Source organism: Phocoena phocoena, chromosome 15 (assembly GCF_963924675.1).
Source record: "Phocoena phocoena chromosome 15, mPhoPho1.1, whole genome shotgun sequence".
In the NCBI taxonomy this organism is placed as follows: Eukaryota; Metazoa; Chordata; class Mammalia; order Artiodactyla; family Phocoenidae; genus Phocoena; species Phocoena phocoena.
The window spans coordinates 36,669,958-36,693,232 of NC_089233.1; the positions used below are offsets into that span (position 1 = coordinate 36,669,958).

The 23,275-nt window shown below is 59.3% G+C and overlaps 1 protein-coding gene across 18 annotated transcripts in view; it reads right to left on the reverse strand.

Moving 5' to 3' along the window:
- The window catches only part of TSC2 (TSC complex subunit 2), a 36,521-nt gene that overhangs the window by 335 nt on the left and 12,911 nt on the right, over positions 1-23,275 (reverse strand). For 5 of the 18 annotated variants that reach the window (XM_065893003.1, XM_065893001.1, XM_065892999.1 and 2 more), the window contains 24 exons: positions 23,075-23,191; positions 19,580-19,702; positions 18,702-18,808; positions 18,356-18,506; positions 16,940-17,062; positions 16,329-16,463; positions 14,747-14,936; positions 13,800-13,893; positions 13,479-13,581; positions 13,121-13,215; positions 10,251-10,415; positions 9,949-10,101; positions 9,698-9,810; positions 8,936-9,151; positions 7,391-7,594; positions 5,244-5,374; positions 3,813-4,312; positions 3,473-3,548; positions 3,123-3,209; positions 2,010-2,196; positions 1,666-1,805; positions 497-575; positions 336-427; positions 148-246 (listed from right to left, as the gene is read on the reverse strand). In XM_065893003.1, coding sequence (XP_065749075.1) covers positions 148-246; positions 336-427; positions 497-575; positions 1,666-1,805; positions 2,010-2,196; positions 3,123-3,209; positions 3,473-3,548; positions 3,813-4,312; positions 5,244-5,374; positions 7,391-7,594; positions 8,936-9,151; positions 9,698-9,810; positions 9,949-10,101; positions 10,251-10,415; positions 13,121-13,215; positions 13,479-13,581; positions 13,800-13,893; positions 14,747-14,936; positions 16,329-16,463; positions 16,940-17,062; positions 18,356-18,506; positions 18,702-18,808; positions 19,580-19,702; positions 23,075-23,191 — 3,480 coding nt within the window. Of the gene's footprint in view, positions 1-147; positions 247-335; positions 428-496; positions 576-1,665; positions 1,806-2,009; positions 2,197-3,122; positions 3,210-3,472; positions 3,549-3,812; positions 4,313-5,243; positions 5,434-6,606; positions 6,686-7,390; positions 7,595-8,935; positions 9,152-9,697; positions 9,811-9,948; positions 10,102-10,250; positions 10,416-11,848; positions 11,978-13,120; positions 13,216-13,478; positions 13,582-13,799; positions 13,894-14,746; positions 14,937-16,328; positions 16,464-16,939; positions 17,063-18,355; positions 18,507-18,701; positions 18,809-19,579; positions 19,703-23,074; positions 23,192-23,275 lie in introns of all 18 variants that reach the window. The other 13 variants (XM_065893004.1, XM_065893002.1, XM_065893000.1 and 10 more) reach the window with 9 other exon arrangements.

Here is a 23,275-nt window from a genome sequence, read left to right on the forward strand (position 1 = left end):
TGAGGGACAGGGAGCTTCGGCAGCAAGTCCAGAAGGGGCGACCCATGCTCCCCAGGCTGGATACCAGCACCCCCAGTCAGCCATCACGTCTCTGAGGGAGCGCCCCCACCCCCAATGCCCAGCATGCCCACGGCCCAACCTCCCTACCCGGTGGCGGAGCCGCTTGATGTGGCGGAGCCTGGCAATCCACTTGGAGGGATAGGTGTCAGTGGGGTTGGAGCGGCTGTGGTGCACCTGCGAGGCCATCTGGGGCGGGGAAGGCAGAACAGTGAGCCCTGCACAGGTGGCACCTGTGGGCCTGTCCCACCCACCTCCCGGGGGCCACCTCTGCTCACATTTGCGTGCAGGGCCATCTGACGGGCCACGAAGGGCAGGTTTCGATCGGACACGATCTTGGCCACGCTGGTGTCCACGAGGCCCTCCATGTCTGGGGAGACACAGCACTCATGTGGGGCTCAGAGCCCCGGGTGCCTCCCCACCTGGCCCCGTGCCTCACCTTTCCTGCACTGCAGCGACACCAGGTTGCACTCATAATCCAGGGGGGTGATGATCACGTGGACAAAGTTGAACTGGCCCTGCCCGGACAAGAGCAGGGGTCACCCCAGCACCAAGGGCCACTTTCTGCCACCCCACACTTAGCCCAGGAGGGCAGCTGGCTCGTTGGTTAGATGCTCGCTAACTCAGCACATGTAGCTGCCACCTGCACACCCACACTTACTCCTCACCTGGCCTGGGGGCCACCACCCTGTCACCCTTCTACTGCCTCACGTACAGCCTGCATAAGCCAAACGGTCACACAGCTCCCAATGCCTCCACACTGCCCAGGGCTTCTGTGCTGCCCAGCAAACACCTGCCTCACTGTTGGCTGAAAGCAGCATGTGGAGCTCTGCAAGTTCCTGGGCCGCCCAGGATGGCACACGGAGCATCCACACCTCAGGCCCCTCCGAGGTTTCCGTGTGTGTGTGTGGTCATCCTCCCCCTCCCCGCCAACAGCTCTACAATGCAGGAGGCCCACTTCGGCCTCCCCAGACACTCCTGCCTCTACCCCAAACCCCAGGGGGTCTGTGTTCAGTGACCTCCTCCAAGGCTGCTCAATGCACTCAGAATAAATCCCAATGCCCCTGAGCACGGGCACCTCAGACCCTGGGCTGTGCCAGGCACCTGCCCACTCGGCCTTGCAGCTCATCCACACATGGCCACCCTGTGACGAGCCACCTGCACTGAGCCCGCCTCCTCCCCACGGGACCTCGAGCCCCAGCGACTTCCTCTAGGAAAGCGGGTGATACCAGGCCCAGCCCAACCACTGAGCGACGACATGAGGGACGGACTGGGAGACAGGGCTCAGGGTTGTTACAAGCAAACGCTGCGTACCCACCACCTGCCATGCACCCGCCAAGCACAGTCGCACAAAACCCACAGCAGTGCATGGCTCCAAGAGGAAACCAACGGGTGTCCTCATCACAGAAGAGGACACGGCCCAGGTGGGGGCCCGCCACCTCAGGGGGTTACACAAGCGGGTCGTGATGTCACCAACGCTCACCCAGCGAAGCTCGCTATCTCTGCTCAACACAGAACAGGGGGTACTTCCCCAGAGAGATCCGGCTTCCAGCCTGGGGGCCTGGGGCCCAGATCCACGCCCACCTGCCCTTTGGGCCCCTTGCTCACTTTGATGGTGCCGAGCTTGAAGTCCTCGCCAGAGTCGTTGTAGACAATGGACACGAAGTCGTTGCCCAGGTGGCGCTTCTTGTCACAGCGGTGCTTGTCCATGTCCTTGGTGGGCATCAGGGTGGCGATGTGGAAGACGGCTGCAGGGTGGGGTGGAGCGGAGCTAAGCGGGGTGGCGCCAACCCAGGCAGGGTGCCAGTGAGGGCTCCTCAGGCTGAGGCTGGGGGCGAGGACAGGTGGCAGTGGGTGCAGCCCTCAGTGCCCCTGAGAGGAGGGCTACGTTTCTCCGGAGGCTCCTGAGGGCTTGCAGGAGCCGGGAGGAGCGGGCGGGGGAGGGCACACACCTTGCATGATGTCGTCATGCCAGCAGTAGGTGAACTGGCCGTCCTCGCCGCACACGTCCAGGCCGCCCAGGTACACCTTGTCCGGCTGGCAGTCCTTGAGCTCAATGAGCTTGCCCAGCCCCGTCAGGAACTCTGTGTACCTGTAGGAGCCATGCTCATTGGACAGGATGGCGAGCTCACTGTTGCTCTGCAGGGAGACAAGCGGGGCACGGTGGCACCTGCTCCCAGGCCACCCCCCAGCCGCATGCTGCCCCTCCCTGGCTCTCAGGACCCCAAGGGCTTGTTGTTGCTGGGGACCCAGAGGAGGAGTGACTGGTGTGGCTGGGCAGACAGCCCCACTTCTGCCATCGACCCGACTTGGCGAAGAAGCTTCATTCAGGGTGAGGCAGCTTCATTCCCGTCGTTGCCCAGGTGTGTCACCCCGCTCCCCCACTCTCTCGTAACTAGCTTGTCACTAAACTGGGCCAGCTCAGCTTCAGAACACACCCAGAGCCCTCGGCACCCCTCTGTCCCTGCTCCCCCAACCTGCCTCTCACTCCACCCACTGCCGCACCTCTGCCAGTTCTCAGCCTCAGCCGGAGGGTGCTTTTGAGACTCAGGTCGAGTCAACTTGAACCCTTCGCTTGGAACCACCTGAGGCCCTCCCATCTCACTGGGTGCTGAGTTCCCACCACAGCCCCACTACTTCCCGCCCCCACCGCCCCCACCCCGCCCGGCACCCCTCCCCTCTGCGCTGGCCCAGGAGCGCACTATGCCGCCCCCACCTGCATGTGCGCTCGCCTCCCTCACTTCTTCCACGTCTGCACTCCATGTCACCTCCCTCGGATCAGCGACATGAAAAGCGTGCCGCTCACACCTGCGCAGGCTCCCTGGACCCGCCACCTCCGCCGCCTCCTCAGTCCTCGCCACTCCATGCACCACGTGCTCACACACTACCTATCACTCTCACTCCTGGATCCCTGGCACGGAGCTCAATGGGCACCCGACACTCCAGCGGCCCTGCAGTGACCAAGCTCTGCAGAGGACAAGGGCCCAGACCCCCCCACCCCGGTGGGGTGGACGCCCAGCTCTGCCCAGCATGCAGGCTGGCCCCTGCCAGCCTGGCAGCCTCACCTGGCCTTCTCCCACGTACAGGACGGCGATCTTGTGTGTGTCATACGATGGGATCTGGTCAAGGAGCTGCACTGACCGCTCAAAAGACTGTAGCCACAGAGCCCTGCCTGAGCCCAGGGCAGAGGCTGTCCCCTACCACCAGCCCTGCCCAGCAAGCCCCAGCCCAATGCCTGTCCAGGAGAGGCCTCTCCTCACGCAGGCAGGTTACCGCAGGCTGCCATGGGGACCTGAGGCCGTAGCCCTCCACGAGCCTGGGCTATAGCCCCACTGCCCAGCCCTGGGGCACCATCCCACTGTGCACCCCCAGCCAGGCTCCAAGGGGACCCTGAGGGGAGAGAGGGCCCGCCTACCTCATTGGGTAAAAGGATTGGCTTGTTGGACTCATCACCGAAGAAAGGTGAGTGGTAGAGCTGTAGGAACACAAAGCTGCAGGGGAAGAGAGATGATAGGGGCTGGGCTTGGAGCTACAAGCCCAGGTCCAGGGTCTCAGCCAATACGGTCACAGCCCATGTGGAGAGCAGCAGGGCCCGAGCCTCATCACCCAAGGAGCTACCCTCTCCTGTGGCTCCGACCACCCACGGGGCAGAGGATGTGCAGACCTGTACCCCAGCCTGCTCTGTCCTGGGCCCCTCAGGCACCACGTCCCCACAGGGAACATCTGGGCACTCCCACCAGGAGGGCGAGGCTCACCTAGGGTTGATACCTGGCACCTTCTCGGTATTGGAGGTCCCAGCTCTGCTCTTGAAGGCGTCCCTCTCCACCCTCTTGCCCCTGCGTGACGGGGCTGAATCAGAGATAGTGTAGCCTCGAGGCCGCAGCCCACTGGGGGAGCGGGGACAGCTGGAAGGCAAGGGACCCTCAGGCTGGGTGGGACCCTGGCCCTGGCTCTCTTCGCCTGGGGCTGACCAGGCAGCACCTTCCCTGTCCAGGATCCCTGACTGTGACCGGGCCTTGGCCTCAGGGCTCAGCCGGCTGACATCAGCCTTGTCCCCAGGGTCCCCAAGGATGTCCTGCAGGGTCTGTAGTTCAGGTGATGAGCTTGACTTGCTCAGGGGCTGCGAGGGCTGGAAGGCGAGCTCCACAGAGGGCCGGGAGCCCTCAGAGGAGATGGCCCGCTCGATGGGGATCCCCCCAGCAGCCAACTCCTCGGCGTGGAATGACTTCTCCTCCTGGCTGGAGGTCGAAGATGACTGCAAAGAGTATATCCAAAGAAAATCTTCATCAAGAGGCACCACTGAGGGGACTTCCCTAGTGGCACAGTGGCTAAGAATCTTCCTGCTAATGCAGGGGACACAGGTTCGAGCCCTGGTCTGGGAAGATCCCACATGCCGCGAAGCAACTAAGGCCACGCGCCACAGCTACTGAGCCTGTGCTCTAGAGCCCGCGAGCCACAACTACTGAAGCCCACGCGCCTAGAGCCTGTGCTCCACAGCAAGAGAAGCTACCACATCGAGAAGCCCGCACACCTCGACTAAGAGTAGCCCCCGCTCACTGCAACTAGAGAAAAACCCATGCACAGCAACGAAGACCCAACACAGCCAAAAATAAATTAAAAAAAAAAAAGACAATGAAAATTCAATATACTTAAAAAAAAAAAAAAGAGGCACCACTGACCCCACCTGGAGGCAACAAGGCCCCACCCATCCTCCAGCCCAGGGCCATGGAGCTGTCCAGCACTGAACTGATGGTCCCCCCCATCCGCTGAAAGCACCTCCCTGTGCCCCACGCTCAGCAGAGGAGACAAGAACCTCACAGACGAAAGGATACCAGCAATGAGAAGCTATATCCCTGGGTAGACCACTGGAAAACCCCACACTGTCTTACAGCAGGGACTTGGTAGAACATCTAGCCGTTTTTTTAGATAAGAAAAGGCAAGGGGATGGGGTGGGCGGAACAGTGGAAAAACTTTCTAGAGTTCAGAGCAAATCAGTGATGTGCCACAAAGCTTAAGGTGGAGGTCCCGCACCTGCCCCCACCCCTGCCTCAGCCCCCGCCTCCCACCCGACCCCGCCTCCCCTCAGTAGCTGGGCTTGAGGTCTAGAGGCCTGCCTGGCCATGGAGGTCCAGATGGCAGCACCAACAGGGACCCTCAGGCCGGCTCTGGTCCCCAGCTGCACTCACCCTGCTGAAAGCTTCAGCGTGCCGATAGCGCCCGTCTGTGCCTAGGGTTGCCTCAAAGTCTTCCAGTTCGGGGGGCTCCACTGGCAAACTAGCCTCGCCTGGACTTCCCTCCTCCAGAACTACCGCAGAGTCTGGAAAGACACACACGGTGCTGCTGGGTGCCAGCCCGGCCACCAGGAGCTCACGTGGCCTCAGGGGTACCAGCTTTTCCCCCACGAGAGGGCACCCCCTCCCATCGAGCCAGCTGGAGGAGGGCACTCTTGAGCACCCTGGGTATGAGCCCTGACACAGGGTGTCTCCCACATGGACTCCCAGGGGTCAGGATGAGAGGACATCTGGCTCCTCTAGTCCCCACCCATCCACCCCAGTGTCCACAGAAGCCACCTCTGCTCCTTCAGCAAGGCAAGTGGGCAAGGGCAGGCCGGACTCCCACGAGGAAGCCTGCCCCGCCTCCCCCGCCCTGCCTGAGACGGGGCCTCGGCTCAGGAGGAGGGCATGCCTACACCAGCCCTCAGGAACTGGGGAGAAGCCAGAGCTCCTCCCTGCTTGGCCCCGGTCGAAAGACTGCAGCAGGAAAGTCCCTGTGTGGGAACACAGGCTCGGGAGCCATTCTGGAGAGTGGAGGCTCGCCTTCCGAGTCCAGGCCGACTCCGAGCCGGGCGCACTTAGGAGAGAGCATGACGCCCCCAAGCCGCATTTCCTGTGCCAGCGCCAGGGCGAGGGGGGTGAGAAGAAGCAACCGAGTTAGCGCCGCCCGCACGCAGCCCCACACACGCGCAGTCCATTAGCTGCCCATAAGAGCCCCTCTGCCTCTGCACGCTCCTAGCTGGCTCCTGCCCATGCAGTAGGGCCCGGGCGGCTGGAGCCCCGAGCAGGCCACACCCTCCCCGCCGGGGCCTGGGAGCCACGGGCCAGAAGCCGGTCTGCAAGGCCCTCGGCCAGCCTACTGTGAAAGGTAGACACGTCCCAATTTGTGGGTTCACAAAGCCAGTCAGAGCACCAGAGGCCAGGGCAGGGGCAGCTCGGCCAAGGCCAGGAGCCAGGCTCGCACCCCAAGAGCTATCCTCCGTCGGCCTCTGGGGTTCAGTTGCCCGAGGTCACCTCCTCAGGCCTGAAGGGGCTAGGAGGGCCTGTCTGGCTCAGGAACAGAGCTCAGCCATGAAAGCGCGAGACAGTGGGGGTTCCCGCTGGCAAAGCAAATGCATTCGGCACCAATGTCCTCATGCGAGCCAGGGCCCTGCACCCAGAGGGCGACGAGAGGCTGAGGTGCCATCATGGAGGGGTGAGCGGATGAGGGACGATGAGTCAGCATCTAGGGGGCAGAGTGGTGCTCTGCAGCAAACACCGTTTTCCTTAAAGAGACGCACGAATACCTGCCCAGGAAATGCTCCTATGCAGCTTTCCTTGGCAACTGGACTGGTACAGGGAGGAGAAAGAGGCCACTGCAAGGGAAACCGTGAGCGGCCAGTCAGCAGAAGGAGAGACTACGTACAGGTCGAGCAGAGAACACAGGCACCACTAGTCCTGCACAGACCCAGAGCCTGGAGAGAGAGGGGAGGGCCAGCGATCGGCTGGAGGGGCGGGTGTGGCACACACGGGTCCCAGCTCTCCAAGCTGCTTGAGAGGACATCTGGTGGGAGTGCATCCCCTCCTTCTCGTGAGTAGAGGTCCTCAGCCTCTAAGTGTCATCTGGCCACAGGGAAGGCCGGGGGTTGAAGGACAGCATGGGCCCAGCTGGGCAGGGCCATGAGAGCGCAGGCAGGCGCAGGCAGGCTCAGGTGTGCTCGGCGCATCCAAACCCAAACCCAAACCCAAACCCAAGCAGAAGTGTGGCAGCCTCCTGGAACCCTTGGCACCAGGCACCCCGAGGAGGGTGCAGAACCAAGGCCTCGCTTGGCCCTGCCCGTGTCCACCCCATGAGTAGGGCCAGCTGAGCAGGGCCTTGAGCCCACCGATTCATGGTACCACGCCTCCAAAGAAGAAGGTCGCCCCTGCAGAAGCAGTCCCCGCTCTCTGGAGATGGGCATCCCCCCATGGCCAGCCTTCTCCCAATGCCTGAGGCTGGCAGCACCAAGGCTCAGGACCCCACCCCAGGTGCATCTGCCATCAGACAGGGCACACCACGTGGGCGAGAGGCCAGCGCTCACCTGTGTTAGAGCGTGGGGGTGGGGGGGGCTTGGCTGAGCCGGCCGCCGGCACCGACAGCGACTTGTACAGGGCCGTGTCGCGACGCTCCTTGAAGCGCTCAGCAGCCATTAGGGCATTGGACAGCTCCTGCAGAGGGGTGTTGTTGATGTCCGAGGAGAAGGGACTGAGTGGGTTCTCCAGGCTCATCAGCCAGCTGGTGTTCCCTGCAGAGGGGCAGCCAGCACCCCACAGGGCTCAGGGCTTGGGCCCAGCGCATCCGAACAGCCATCCCCTCCCGGACCTCCCCAGGCAGCCCCAGCCACGCCGGCCTTTAGGGAACATGCCTTGTGCTCCACCAGGGAGTAATGGTGGGGAGACCAGGCAAGGCACGCCCCTGGCCTTGCCCTGACGCTCCCACCCCCAGTCCCCCTGCCCCGGCCCTGAGGTCAGGGCAGCCACCAGTGGTCACTAGCCTCAGTGACAAGCACGAGGGGCCCTTAGCTCACAGCACCTGCTGCCCCACGGCAGTTCCCACACTCAGGACAGGCTCAGCCAGGCTCAGGGCCAGAGGGGGAGCAGCCAAGGCAACTCAGCGCAGCAGACTCCTCCCCAAAGGGGGGTTCTGGGTGGGGCTTAGAGAGGCTTCTGGGCTCTGTCCACTCTCCCCTCCAGGCCCAGAGGACCACGCTTGGACTTGACCTTCCTCACTGAGCAGCCTCACATCCCAGCATCTCATCTGACCTCAGTCCACCTCCTCCCAGCCCACCTGGTTTCCTGCCTCCCCCACGGCCATTCCCTCACAGGAACCAGGAGGACTAGGCTAACACACACGAGGAGCCTCTCCCTGCCCCGACCCCCACGGCCCCACGGCCCAGCACGCAAGGCCTCCATGGGGCCAGCACCCCACCCCTCTCCTCACCACTCGGTCACCACTGGCCCCACACTGCACCTGAGATTCCTCCCAGGCTCTGGGCCTTGGCTGAAATGGCCCTGTCGTGGACTGAGTTGTGTCCCCCCAAATTCACGTGTTGGAGCCCTAACCTCTGGGACCTCAGAAAACGACTGCGTTTGGAAACAGGCTCTTTAAAGCAGTGATTAAGGTAAAATAAGACTGCACAGATGGACCCTAATCCATTCTGACTGGTGTCCTTAAAACAAGATTAAGACACAGAGGGACAACCGCGTGAGGATGCAGTGAGGAGACGGCCGTCTAAAAGCCAAGGAGAGAGGCCATAGGAGAAACAAGCCTTGCCGACAACCTAACCTTGCACTTCCAGGTTCCAGGGCTGGGAGAAAATAAATTTTGTTGTTTAAGCTGTCCAGTCTGTGGTGCTTCGTTATGGCAGCCTGAGCAGACCAGGACAGACCCTCTCCTCACTTAGCCATGGGACCTCCCCTCACTGTTCCTCTCTGAGGACTCGGCTCAAAAGTCACCTCCAAATTACTCCCGTGGCCCAGTCTGCCTGCCACTGGCTCCTGTGTGTCCAGAGTCTTTATGTAACTGTCCCACACTATGGGCTGATAGCGGCCCAGGACAGCTGAGCGCAGGTCCACCCCTGGGGTACCTGTGGGTCTCCGGACCAAGATCTCCGCCCAGCCCTGGGTCAGCAGGGGGACGTAAGCCGCCAGGTTTGTCTTCTCCTTCTGTGCCGGTAGCTGGGTGCTGGCTGAGGCTTTCTCGGGCTTGCTGGCTGGAGCAGTCTGTGAGCCCGGGGAAGCGGGGCTGCCAGGAAAGTGGGAGGCTGGAGCATCCAAGGCACCGACTCGAAGGCCATGGCCCCCTGAGGAGGAGAGCAGGAGGGCTGGTGACCACCACCACCCAGTGGAAAAGCCACTAGCAAGGCCTGGCTGCTCCACCTGGGGCCTGGGCTGGCCAAGCCCTGAGCTAGTGTCCAGAGGCAGCTCGGCCATCCCCAGGCATGGCCCTCTTCCAGTGTCAGTGTCGGCCCTGGTGGACCCAGGGCAGCAGGAAGGGCCCCCATCACCTGTCCCATAGTCAGACCATGGCTCATTTCAGCTACAGCAGAGTAAAAAGCTCAAGGGGTGAGCTGGGCTGAGGGCCAGGACTGCTGAGGGCTCATAAGAAACACTGACCACGAGAACAGGCCCCCAGCAGCAAGTAGGCCTCGTGCCACAGCTGCACATAAGGTCATGTCCCCCCCACGCCCCAACCCCGTGACAAGGGCTCACAGACAGCACTCTAGTTATTCAGAAATTGGAGCAGGCCTAAATAAAGCCAGCCACCTTGATCCTCAGCTCCCAGGACCTTCTTGAGCACAGGGACTCGCAGAGGCACCCAGGAGGGGGCAGGGTGGGCAGAGGCTCACCAGACATGGAGCGGACCCGGTCCCGGGCTCCACGGCACACCTGTTGCCCAGCCTGGGACTCCAGCTTGGCTGGTGCCTCCTTTGTCTGTCTCACGTGCACACTGGGGTCAGAGCTGAGGACAGAAGGGTCACCACAGAGCGTAACCAAGGTATTCCAGGGGCTCCAGGCCAGCATGACACTGTCTCATGCAGGCCTGGGCTCAGGACAGCCACCATCAAGGCCAGGCAGGCAGGGGCAGAAAGGTGGTCACCTCAACTCTGGGCCCCCCTGCAGCTCTCCTGAGTCCAGGCCCAGCAGAGACCGGGTCCCAGTCCCCACGCTCGTTGTCACGGTGACAAGCTTGTTCCCAACCAGCCAGGTTTTGGTCCTGCCACCTGCCAGGAGGAACTCTCCCACGGGGGACCTGAAAGCATAGGAGTGTTGGTCAATACCTCACTCGCAGGAAGGAGTCCCATGTGCCTCTCCTGCTGCCCCTTTGACCAAGTGCAGTCATAGAAGAAAAGCTAGGCCCTGCCCTCCGGCCCTGCCCCAGTCCTGGAGCCCGACTTGCACCTCTTGGGGACCGCCGTGAAGTTGGAGAACACGTATCTGGCCATCATGTCCAGACACGTCTCTGTGAGCTCCAGGTGGAGAGTTTTCAAGTTGTCGTCAGCCTGGGCCATTGAGTTCTCATCTGCAGACCCCAAGCTGGCGCTCGTGAGAGATGTCTGGATCCTGCTGGAGGGAGGAGTCACGGCGAGGTCAGGGTGCCAGGTGGGGGCCGAGCCATCTACCACCGGGGCCAAAGCTCAAGGCATGCAGGTGCTGAGAGGGCTGCACTCAGAAAGACCCGCCAGGGCGTGTGGCCAGTCGAGCCACAGCTTGGCAAACCGAGTGGACACATCATCCCAGGGGGTGGGCAGACAGGGGCTCATGGGAGAGACCCAGGCCCGCTCATCGGAGCAGAGGCTTAGGAGATGGGGAGAGACAGGCTGTCCCCTCACCGAAGCACAGAAGAGTCAGGTGATGGCTTTGTGGCAGAACAGTGTAGTCATGCAGAGACACGGAGACCACAGGACACACAGACAAAGATTGCATTCTGCCCACAGGGCCACCTCCCATGGAGGACAGGAAGGGTCTGGGCTTTGTGTGAGGCTCTTCACCCACACACTTGGGCCGCCCTGGCCCTGCCCCAGTGACCAGGAGAAGGGGCTTGTGCAGGTTTCACTCTGTACAAATTTCATACTCCCTTTGCCGAGTTTTGCTCATGATAAAGAATTTGTTGGAAAAGAGCTGAAAGGAGAGCCTCACTGACCACTCCCCAACCCCAGCTCCCCACCAAGTCAAACCCCACTTGGTGGAAGCCAGCCTGAGGCTGGAGCCCCAGTCAGGCGTCAGCAAGCGGGTGGGTCTCCAAGGTGTGGGACACTGAGGCCTGAAGGAGCTTCCAGGTGAGGAGACAGTGCAGCCTGGCCTGTCGGCACGAAGCAATAACCCTCCCCCCGCCAGAGCCCACACCTGCACCCGGACATAGCAAGGAGAAGTGATGAGACTGCACCCCTGGAGAGGCCAGGCCTCCCCTGCCCGGCCTCTCGCAGGCTGGCCCCCAGCCCCCTGACCTACACAAAAGCCCCCATTCCCTCTCAGCTACAACAGAAAACAGACCTTTTCTAGAAAAAAAGCTCAAGAAGAAAGTCCACTAAAGAGAATATGAAAGAAAAGCCAAACCCTGGAGAGTGTGTCCCCACCTGACCTGCATGGGCACTGCTTTCATTTGCAAAGGCCCCTGACCACCAGGGACAGGCCTGTGGGCGCTGCCACTGGACACCCTCTATCTCATGGTGGTCACCCTGCTTTAGGCTCCCAGGCCGGCCTCTGAGTATGCTGTGCAGCCAGCCCGCACCCATACGAGCCTTGGTGACAGAATGCAACCTTTCCACCCCTCTCCACCAGGCTCCCCGGGCCCAAGGGCAGGGCTTGGCAGGACGGGCCCCTGCGGCCTGAGGGCTGCCACTTGGGCTCTCCTCCAGCTCTGGCCAGGGAGGGCGTGGGCAGGAGATGAGGTCATGCAAGCAGCCCCATGCACCGCCACCCGGGTGCTCCCGCCTGGCAGCGCCACTTCACGGGCCAAGCTCCAGGGTCTGAGCCCCCCACCCAACAAAGCCCACTACCTGCGGACCACATGTTCAGACACACTGATGCTGCGGCACCGGAAGGCATCGGCTGCAGAGCTCTCCTTGAATTCTTTCACGGGTGGAGAGTTATTCAAGCCTTGTTTTGGGGGTCTGGCTATCCTCAAACTACCAGGTGAGGAAGGAAGGCCCAAGCCCCAGAGAGCCCAGCTCCCGGGAGGGGAAAACAAGCCATTGGAGGGATGAGGAGGAAAGGTCACAGGCCACAGGGTCAGGATGGAGAGCCCACGGGTGAGATGAACAAAAAACCATGCCAGAGGCCAGTTAGCAGGGGGAAGAAACAGAAAACAAAAATGCATGAAAATACATCTTGTAAACATGACAGAAAAAGTAAGGTTTCACGCATGATACCAAAACAAAGAACATTAGTGCAAACTAAATGTGTGTGGACCGCATCGCACGGCAGGTTCCAGGCTGTGCTGACCAGGCGTCCCGCCCACCCGCTCGGGACCAGGTGCTGAGGACCCGAAGGTCATAGCTCAAAAAGAGGTCAGTTCTTAGCTCAAGGCCCTGGCCCCCAGCCACCAGGACCTTGAGAGAACAGCTCCTGACTTAGGTCACACTGACGTGGTCATTCTGGAAAATGCCGTATTCCCACCTAGGGAGAGCCAAAAAAGCTTGGACAGGAAGGTGGGGGACAGGAAGGGGGGCAGCCGTTCAAATGAAATGCAAACGAAACCACAAGGCCTAGCACGGCTCTTCTCAGATTTGGCGAAAGCGGCTGTGATGAAGAAGAGCATGTCCCCCATTAGCAATGGGCTGGGCAAGAGCTCGGGGGACAAGCCACCCTGGCCCAAGGCTGGGCATCTGTGGACCCTGGATCCTCCCATCCAGGCCAGGTGTTTGGCTTCTCAGGAGTCACCTGCCCTGATGCAACCCTGGGCTTGTTCAGCGGAGTCAGTCCCAAAACCTGACGCCCTAGAACTAGCACCTCAGTCTCCAACTCAGCAAATCTGTACTCGCCTGTCACCCAGGCAGGATTGGCCACAACCCAGCACGCAGGCTCCACAACACCGCCACAGCAACCGGCATGCTGAGGAGCAGCGCTGGCCTCTCCAGCCACGTGTGGGGCGTTCGCAGCCTTCTCAGGCCCCGCCCTGCTTCACAACCCCAGGGCACCTTGGAGCCCAGCACGGTCTGCGCAGGGCATGCCCTCAGCCCCAGCCTGTACGCACCATGCTGGCCACAGGCCACAGCTTGCGGGCCTGCCCTGCCCCACTGACACCAGGCCCGCCCACACAGGCCCCGCACCTCTTGGGCCTCTCGTTGAGACTGGTGCTCCGTGCTCGAAAGCTGTCCTTTTCGGGGGTGTCATCAAAAGACAGGAGAACGTTGGAGCGCAGACCCTGGCAGAGTGGAGCAGACCTGAGCCGCAGGCCAGAAGGTACTGGGCCCTCCAGGCACCCACAGGCTTCTTCCCTCCACACCTGCCAGCCCAGGTGCACTGTGAGCCTGGGATGAGCTACAGGCCCAGGACAAGGGTGGCAGAATTGTGTCCCAGTGGCGCCCTACCTCTCTCTCCCCTGCCCATCACCCTGATCCAGCCATGGTGAGCCAGCGGCAAAGCAGGTCCCGGCCCTAACAAGGGACGCAGCCTCCGCTGGCTTACCTTAGTGATATAAGGAACAAAATCTTTCCGGAAGGGCAGGCGGCACCTAATGAACCACATGGCTATGACGTGATGGGCCAGGCACACAATGTACTGATTGAACCTGCGACAAGAAGAAAAGAGAAGTGCTGGAGGTCCAGCGTGGCACCCGAGGGAAATGAGCCAGGAGCTGGGGGTGCAGATCAGAGGTGCTATGGCCACAGGGAGCCTGTGTGGCTTTTTACTCCGAGAGGCCTGGCCTCCAGCAAGCAGAGGCCTCCAGCTGGCCTGGGCCACAACCAGGAGGGGTAGGGTCTCACAGGGATACACGGCAGCACTTACTTGGAGGGGTTGGTATACGGCAGGGAGATAGCAAACACACTGGCGTACTGCTCTGCTGCAAAGTTCCTGTAGAGCTGAGGTAGCCTGGCCAGAGCTGCAACACCAAGAGACAGCCAGTGAGGGAGCCCAGACGGGCCTGGCAAAGACGGGCCCACGGCCACAGCAGGGCAGGGGTTGCTAGAGTCTTGTGCTCTGTGTCTAAAAAGCCAGTGCAGCTACTCCGACCCAAGAAGGCGGCAAAGCAGTGAAGGTCACAACCCACCCAAACAGGACCTTCCCCTGCCCCTGGGCCTCGGCTCTCTACTCCAAGGGCTGGCAAACTATGGTCCCCAGGCTCAATCCAGCCAGTGGCCTCACTTTATGACCTGTGAGCTAAGAATGATTTCTACCTTTTCAAAAAGTTGTAAGCAAAAAGAACAGGCAGCCAAGGCATATCACACGTGGCCCTTTACAGAAACAAAGCCCTGCCCTGCTCCTGTTGTCCACGTGACTGAGGGCCTGCTGAGGGCCAGACATGCATGAGGTACTGGGAAGGGGCGAGTGGGGCACCTCGAGCTCCTGGACGTCACAACCTGAGGGGTGAGTAGAGCCCCTCCAAGTTGTAATGTGTGCTGAGTGGGGACAGAGAGGAGGCTCTAAGAGCCAGGCCGAGTAGGGACCAAGGTCAGGCAACAGAAGGCTCTGTGCCATTTAAACTGACACTGAGGGGAGGAAAGAAGCCAGCCACTCGAAGGCCAAGAAGGAAAGCGTTCAAAGCACAGGGGCAGAAGGTACAAAGGCCCTGAGGCAGCAAAGGGTGGCCCACGGAGCACAGCGTGCCTACAGGCAGCCAAGGTGAGGTCTGAGAAGGCAGCACAAGTTACTTCAGGCAAGGCACAGCCCTAAACTCAAGGTCCACCTCACTCACACACACCCAGATACACACGTGCGAAGCCACAGATGCTTACTCGACAGGAACTCGAGGAGTGGAATGGCCATGCTGGCCGTGGCTGAGATGTGCGTGAGCTTCACGACCAGGACAGGCAGCGCCTTGATGATGATGTCAGGCATCTCCACGCTGCAGATGGCCAGGGCCACCACACACTGGCTGGCGCAGCGGTAGATGAGGCCTTGCTCCAGACAGTACACCATCTCCCGCTGTGGGACAACACGGATGCCTCAGACCAGGCCCACCACAGGCTGGCCCTATGTGCCCCGTCCCTGCCCATAGAGAGCCGTTCTGGTGAGCCAGGGCCTGGTCTCCCCTCTCCCACTCCAGAATGTTCTATACAGGAGAAGACGAAGACTCAGAAAGGCCAAGTGCCTTATCCCAGGTCTCAGGTGCCTAAGCGGCAGAGCCACCAGCAGCTGACCCCACCTGAGCCAAGGGGACAGCAAAGCTGGTTTGGTCAAGGTCTTCCTGACACCTCCCCACACCCCCACAAAGGTGGGGTCCCAGGTCCCCAGCCCACCCTGGAGCCATGACATGCTAGGCTCATCACCCCCTTGGTTCTGGAATCCCCAACTGATTGGCCTTTTGGCAAGGGGAGGATCTGCCTAACACAGCATGGCCGCCGGGCCCACACCAACCCTGGACAGAGTCCCCCATGAAGATGGCTCAGCTGTGCCCAGCAGGAGACAAGTGCCATCTCAGGCCACAGCCTCGGGCAAACCACCTGGTAGCTTAAGGCCCTGTGGATGATTGTGATTTCCTGCAGCCAGCCCTACCCCTCAGAAACACTTTGGGCCTTGAGGGTTCTCAGGGAACCCCAGTGAGAACCAGGCCAGGCCACACAGGAGGAGCTGGAGCTCACAATCACCCCAGGAGTTGGGGTGGACAGTGAGGTGGGGGATGCCAAGTCGAGTGTGAGTTTCCAACAGCACTTTGATCAAGAGCATGGGCTCACCACCCAAACAGGACTGAGTCTGAGTTTAGGCCTCTCGCCTTGCTGTGGCCTTGAGTGGGCTACCTGAGCTCCCTAAGACTTCTGTTCCCTGATTGATGAGGGCAGAGTGACAAAAGTATCAGGAATTTAAAGAGAAAGTAAAGGTGATGGCTCATTGCAGGCCTCCCACCCAGCAGTGCAGAATTAAGAAAACAGGCATTACTGCGTGTGCTTTTTGCACCTGATGACAGAGTTGGAGGTAGGCGGAGGGGGTGCCCTCTGCCCGGCTGCTATGCCTCTCAAAACAGGCTCGGCGCCGCCAAGCGTCTCAGCACCTATCCTAACACTGTAGCAAGGACAAGCCAGGCAAAGCTCCTTAGAAAGAAAATGGCACTGCATATGTGTGGAGGGGGGATATTCAAGCATTTCATTAAGCCCACTCCTCCCTGAGACAACTCAGGAGCACCAGTGAGTTCAAACGTCCGCGGTTCCAGGCTGGGCCAGCTGGCAGGGGTGCACTGGCCACATAGGGAAGCAGAGCCAGATGCCCTCGCCCTGGCCCAATAGCCACCTGTTAGGAGGAAAACGCTGGGCCGCTTTGGCTGAAGCAAGCATCCTGGGGACCAGGCCTTCAAAGCTCAACCAACCCGCTCCCATCTGGTACCTGTCTGGTTTTGTCCAAGTAGTTATGATAAGAAATTAACGCTGTCAGCACGGGAACCACAGCGAGATGCAGGTCGGTTCTGGAGAACCCTTCTGGGGTGCTTCGGAGCCGCTCGAGGGTCTTGGGACCTGAAAGCTAACAGCCAAGGGCCAGATGTGAAGCCCTGCCCGGCAGCTGGGTCAAGCTGGGTGGCCAGGGGGCACGGGGTGGCCCCTGAGAATGTAGGCCCAGTGGGAGAAGGGGTCAAAGCCCGAGGACCTTCCTACTTCCTGTTCTAGCCAGCAGTCTGCCTTCTCAGAGAAGTGGGAGGCTGCCCACTGATCCACCAGGGAAACAGACCCCGGGGAGGAGGAGAGGGGAAGGAGTTAAGACCCTGCTCAGTCCTGCACACTCGAGCCCTTCACTGAGGCCCCCAATCCTCTGCCCAAGAGTTAGGATGGGAGGACAGGCTCCCAGAGGCACCATCTGCACTCCAGCCGGGGTCCGAGCCTCTGAGGGAAACAAGTTTGCCTCCCAAGCCTCAGTCTTTCAGAACTGAGGAACTATGCTGTGGCCCCACCCCACGGACCCACTGTGCACGACGCAGGAAAGGCCCGAAGCGGAAGGCGCACCATGGAGCAGAGGGCGGCAGATAGCTGGTCAACACTACACGGGGAGGTGAAGATGAGGACCTTGTAGCGCAGAGACTCGGGCAGCTTGCTGAGCACCAGCTTCAGCACCTTCCAGTCAGTCTCCTGCAGGAACAGGGAAGACGGGGTCTCAGGGTTAGAAGCTTGATCTGGACAGCAGCGAGGCCTCAGACCTGCTCTCCTGTTCTCCACACAAGCCTGGGCCCTCAGTCCCTGCAGCTCGGGGAGCAGACGCTACTCAGAAAAAAGTCAGCCCTGGACGGCGGCTGCTGCCTCCAAACGCCAGGCAGGGCAGGAGGCCCAGTGCAGCACCACCCCTCTCCTCTCAGCAGGACCTGGAACTTCTGCACGCTGGCTCCATCTTCCCCACCTTCGCAATGGTGATCTGAGGACGGCCTACCAAGGGCACTGGACCCAAGGGGCTCTGACGATGCCCGGCCCAGAGCACAATGAAGATGGATCTGGAAAGAAGCTACTGTACTAGCTTAAAGAGAAGCAAGTATTCCTCAACGATCCATGAGCCCACATACCTGCCACAGGACCAAAGCTGGCCCAGAACCACAGCATCGAGGACAGGGTTGTGGCCTGCACAGACCTTCCCTGGTGAGCCCTCCCAATCTCCACTGGGGTGACCACTGCCCATAAACTACACCAATGGCCAGGAGTCCTAAAAGCCTTTCCCCAGATCCCAACTGTGACACGGAGACCTTGAGACTCTCACAGGAAATCTCCGACAAACCCCTTTAATGCCAAACCCCGGTACCCCCGGGGAACCTGCTACCGCCTCTCCATCCAGCTCTGCTTCCCCACCCGTGGCCCCCAGGAGCGCCCCCCAGCCTATTCCGGGCTGCCCAGCCCCACCTGTGGCAGACTGCTGACCAACCCTCCTCCCTCGTTGCCCCATTGGGGAACAGGCCCAAGCTCCTCCACCTCCCACCACAGGGAATTTACCTCCCCTACTTCCAGGCTTTGCTTACTCCTGCCGCTGGAATCTTCCCCCTCTTTCAAGACTGCCCTCACCTGCCCCTCCCCATGCCCCCAACCAGATGTGACGGCACCCCCCACTTCAGTCCCGCACAGCCTGTTGGTGCCTCCTCCCAAGGCACACCCCATCCTACAATCCAGTTATTTGTCAATACACCTCACTCTTGTACCAAAACCACCTCCTGGAGGAAGGAATGTCTCCTCGGCTCTGCACCCAGCTTCTGGTGATGCACCACACACAGCAGGCGCTCAACACATGGCTACGGAACCACTGTGAGGCCTCGAGGCAGACAACCAAGAAACAGGCAGCAAACCTCCCAAGGTTGTCAATGCGGGAGAAGAACGGTGGCCCCCGGGCAGCACCAGTCACTGCTTGGTCTGACCTAATGCAGCCGGAGGGTCTGACCATCTCACCTGCTTCAAACACTGCAGCAGGACACGGAAGAGCAGGGAGTAGGGCAGCGAGCCGAGCCGCACGGCGGGGCCTGCAGGTGCCGGGCCAGGGGGCCCAGTGGGAGGTGACAGCGGGCCACCAGCCTTCTTCTCAGAGCCCCTCTCCGGCTCCCTGTGGAAGCAAGTGGGAGAAGCACTGAGGCCAGAGCTCCCGCTCCACAAGGCTAAGGACAGATGCAGGCCCCAAGCCCCAACCCAGGGCTGTGCTCAGGATGCCTCTGGGACCTTCCCTCAGACACAGGACCACCCCAGGGCGGAGGGCAGCGAGCTCCCCACCCACCACCCGCCCCAGGACCCAGGACCGTACATGTAGTCACAGACGCAGTAGGGGCTGAACCTCACAAGCCCGTCCTTGCTGGGCAGGCCCAGGCGGTGCAGCGAGTCAGCCCGCAGCTGCAGGAGGAAGTCGAAAGCCTGCGGAGAGCAGGAGGCATGGTCCAACAGAGAGAAAGCCGCCACCCGGCCACGCAGACCAGCGCAGCTCTCGGGAAAGGCTGCCGCGCTAACAGCAACCACGTCCTGACTTCATCGCAGACGGTGGTGCTGGCGGAGAGGCGTGGGCACTCACGGCCTCCTCCCTCAGAGCCCATGGAGGCTGTGACATTCCCACAAAAGCTGGGCGACATGGCAGCCTCCCACACCCGGGGCAACAGCGGGAGTGGACATATTGCACCTGCCCAGGCATCATCGCACGGCCCCGGTATACACAGCAGAGCTCTGCTCAGGACACTGTCGCTTCCCCCAGCTATTGGTGGGTCATTTAACTGGGGTCCCCAAATGACAGGGGGCTGCCCCATTGGGCAGACGCTCTGAAAGGGACCGGGGCTTCCATCCCAGCGCCCTCTGCTCATCCTGGTGCCAGTTCCCATGGTGGGAGCTCATACCAGTATGCCCTGCCCTGCACCCCCGCTGCCAGTCACTAACAGACTCTGCGGCACCAGGGGTCTGGGGCTCCAGAGCAATTCCCTTTCTCTGCCCCCATCTCAGGCTGCCATGTGACTGAGAGGCATGCAGACCACAGGCAAAGGAAAAAGCAGCAGGTCCTGGGGAGGACGCAGCCACAGCTGGTGCTAAGGAGGGAACAGTCTGCTGAAGATCCCTCCCGGGCCCCCCGCCACCTCTCCAGTCTGCAGCCACTGCATTCACCAGGCCGGATGCAGCTGCTGGGTGCCCCAGGGAACATACCTGCAGCCGGATGCTGCTGGCAATGGGCAGGGTGTAGGTGTGCTTGTAGTGGAGCTGGATATGGCTGACAAGCGTTTCATACACACGTGTGGCGTGGCTGGCAGGCAGGGCGTACAGCTTGGTCTGCAGAAAGAGCGTGCTGGTCACTGCAAGGGCAGGAGGCCAAACTGCAGCCAGGGAGTCAGCACCTTGATGCCCGGGGGGAGAGGCCAGGCAAGCACTTTGGAGGTAACTGGCCGCACCCACCATTCTTTAAAATGTACAAACACTTCAAGCCACCAACTCCGCTTCAGGGCTTCATCCCACGGGTACGCCCACATGCGCCCACCCTTGGTGAGGGCAAAAAACCAGAAACAGCCACGTATCTGTGTTATCAACAGGGAATCGGTTAATGAATCAGAGAAACCTGCCCAATGGCACACAACACAGCAACGCATGACAAGATCCACGTGCACCAACAGAGCACCTTCTCAACGCCACAAGGCAAAGCGGGAGAAACCAGGGGCAGAGTAAGGCAGGAGGTGTGCTTCGTGAGGGGTTATAAAGGGGATAATTCCCCTAGCTGCTGGGGCTGTTATTAACCCCACGGTGAACCCGTCTCCCCCACCTCTGCAAGGTCAAGTGCACCTCCCTGACAAGCCAGGCTACGGGAGGCCAGGTGTGAGAGTTCACGGTGCTGCCAGCAACCTGGTTCTGGGGGCAGGGGTTATGGGGTGGTGCTGGGGCAGGAGGGACCCAAGGGACCCAGCTACAGCCAAGGGTCCCCTTTGTGGTACTCTGAGCCTTGGAGGAGAGCAGTGCTTCAAAAACGTATCACTGATGTTCTTTTATTTACTTATTTATTTTGAATTTTATTTTACTTATTTTTTTACTGATATTCTTTTTTAAAAAAAAATGATTAACAGAGTGGTGTCTCTTTGGTTCAAAAACAATATAGGGACTTCCCTGGTGGTCCAGTGGTAAATGCAGGGCACGTGGGTTCAATCCCTGCTCAGGAAACTAAGATCCCACATGCTGTGGGGCAGCTAAGCCCATGGGCCACAACAACTGAGCTTGTGCGCCTCAACCAGAGAGCCTGTGTGCTGCAAACTACAGAGCCCACGCACTCTGGAACCCACGCACCACAACTAGAGAGACGCCCACGCGCCGCAACTAGAGAGAAGCATGCGCGCTGCAACAAAGAGCTGACGCAGCCCCCCAAAATAAAATAATTTTAAAAAAACAACATAAAAGCATTATCCCTGCCTTCCACAAAAAAACAAAACACACACACAAGGGAGAGGGGAGGGAGTTGGACACCACACTTGACAAAGCACAAGCATCTCAGGAAGGACACCCATGGACTTGGGCAGCCACTGCTCTGCTTGCCCATTTTGGTGGGAAGAAAGGAGGGAACTGAACTTTTTGCTATGTTTATGCTGTTCGCGTGTTTTAACTAGACATATATATTACTTTTTAATTACAAAAAATGAAAACAGGCTGGCCCAGGACTTTGCTCAAGTAGGAAACAGCTCAATTCTGTGGCCCCGGGTCACCAGGGCTCGATTTCCAAGTGAGGGCAACAGACCATCTCTTTTTCATTCTCCGTATAGGCTTCTGGGTTCATCCAGGCCACAGGGCCCCCCACAACCCCTCAAGTCAGGGCACAGGCAGCACGGGGCTGCTATGGACAAGACACCACGTCCACTTTTTATCAAATTTTAAACTTCCACACCAGATAATAAAAGTCTATCACGTATAAACATGACAGAAACTGTTCTACCATCAACATTTTACGAAATAGTTTATGAACCAGTTGATTCAAATATTACATTTTACACAATACTGATACTGGCAGGTGACCTTAAATATAGATAACACCACAATGCTTTGCAAGTCAGTGATCGAGGGCGGTAGCCAGTGGAAGAGCCTGACTGCTGCCCTGCTGGGGACGTAAAGGGACAAGTCCACAGCTCCATCAAGCCTCAAGAGCCAGGTGGTGCCTGGGAGCATGTGAGGACAGCCACCACGCAGGAGAGTGAGCAAGACGTGGCGAGAATGACTGGGAACAGAGGATGTGTGCAAATTGTCTGACTGATGAAGGACTTGTATCCAGGGTATGGAAAGAACCCTTACAACTCGAGAAAGACAAATAACCCAGTTTAAAAATGGGTAAAGAGGGCTTCCCTGGTGGCGCAGTGGTTGAGAGTCTGCCTGCCGATGCAGGGGACACGGGTTCGTGCCCCGGTCCGGGAAGATCCCACGTGCCGCGGAGCGGCTGGGCCCGTGAGCCATGGCCGCTGAGCCTGCGCATCCGGAGCCTGTGCTCCACAACAGGAGAGGCCACAACAGTGAGAGGCCCGCGTACCGCAAAAAAAAAAAAAAAAAAAAAAAAAAATGGGCAAAGGATCTGAACAGACATTTCTCCAAAGAAGATACACAAACAACCCGTCAGCACATGGAAAGATGCTCAACGTCATTAGAAAAACGCGCATCAAAACCACAGTAAGATTTCATTTCATACCCATTAGGATGGTGATAATCCAAAAACCAGAAAATAAGGAGTGTGAGTGAGGATGTGGAGAGAATGGAAGCCTCATCCACTGATGCTGGGAATGTAAAATGGAGCAGGCCCTGTGGAAAACAGCCTGGCTGTTCCTCAAACCATTAAGCAGAGTTACCGGCTGACTCAGCAATTCCACTCCTAGGTGGATCCCCTAGAGAAATGAAACACGTGTCCACATAGAAACTTGTGAGTGTTCACTGTAGCACGATTCACAACAGCCAAAAAGTGGAAGTGACCCAAGTGTCCATCAACTGATGAATAGATAAGCAAAATATAGTCTATCCGTACAATAAACTATTACTCATCCATATAAAGAAATGAAGTACCGACACACGCTACAACATGGATGAACCCTGAAGACATTATGCTCAATGAAAGATGCCAGACAGAGGAGGTTACATATTGTGTGAATCCATGTCTATGAAATGCCCAAAATAAGCAAATTCACAGAGACAGAAAGTGAATTAGTGATTGCCAAGGGCTGCAGGTGCTGAGGGGAGAATGAGTGACCGCTAATGGGTATGGAGCTGCTTTGGGGTAAATGTCTCTAATGATGGCTGCACAACTCCATGAATACAACAAAAACCACTGAATCATACACTCTAAACAGATGAATTGTATGATATGTAAGTTACATCTCAAAAAAGCTATTAAAAAAAGACCAAACAACCATGTGGACAGAACGGACACCAGCCCTTCCAACCTCATTGGCTGTGGGGAGACCTGAGGGGGTGGTTCTGGCACTGGCTTGGGAGTGTTTCCCACAGACTGGCTCTGGCTGGGCCTTGTCCACGCTTCCCTGACCTGGTCAGGGCTCTGACCTGGTCCCCCCACTGTAACGAGGAGTTGGGATCACACTCGGACTGCCCTCTGAGACCCCAGGGAGTGCCCAGGTCTCCTCGGGGATGGGTCCCTAAAGAGCAGCACTCCAATGAAATGCAGAGGCCCACCTGAAGGATGACCAGGAGTCCCAGGACTGCAGTCTTCACATCCTCCAAGGAGGCCGAGTACACCACCACATCCCTTTCCTCCAGCTCAGGGGGTGGAGACAGGGAGCGGGCAATCACCTACAGAGAGAAGATCTCTATTTAAATCCCCAACTCTGGGCTCCCTGAGGCAGCAACCATCAGATCTGATATTTTCTACCAAAA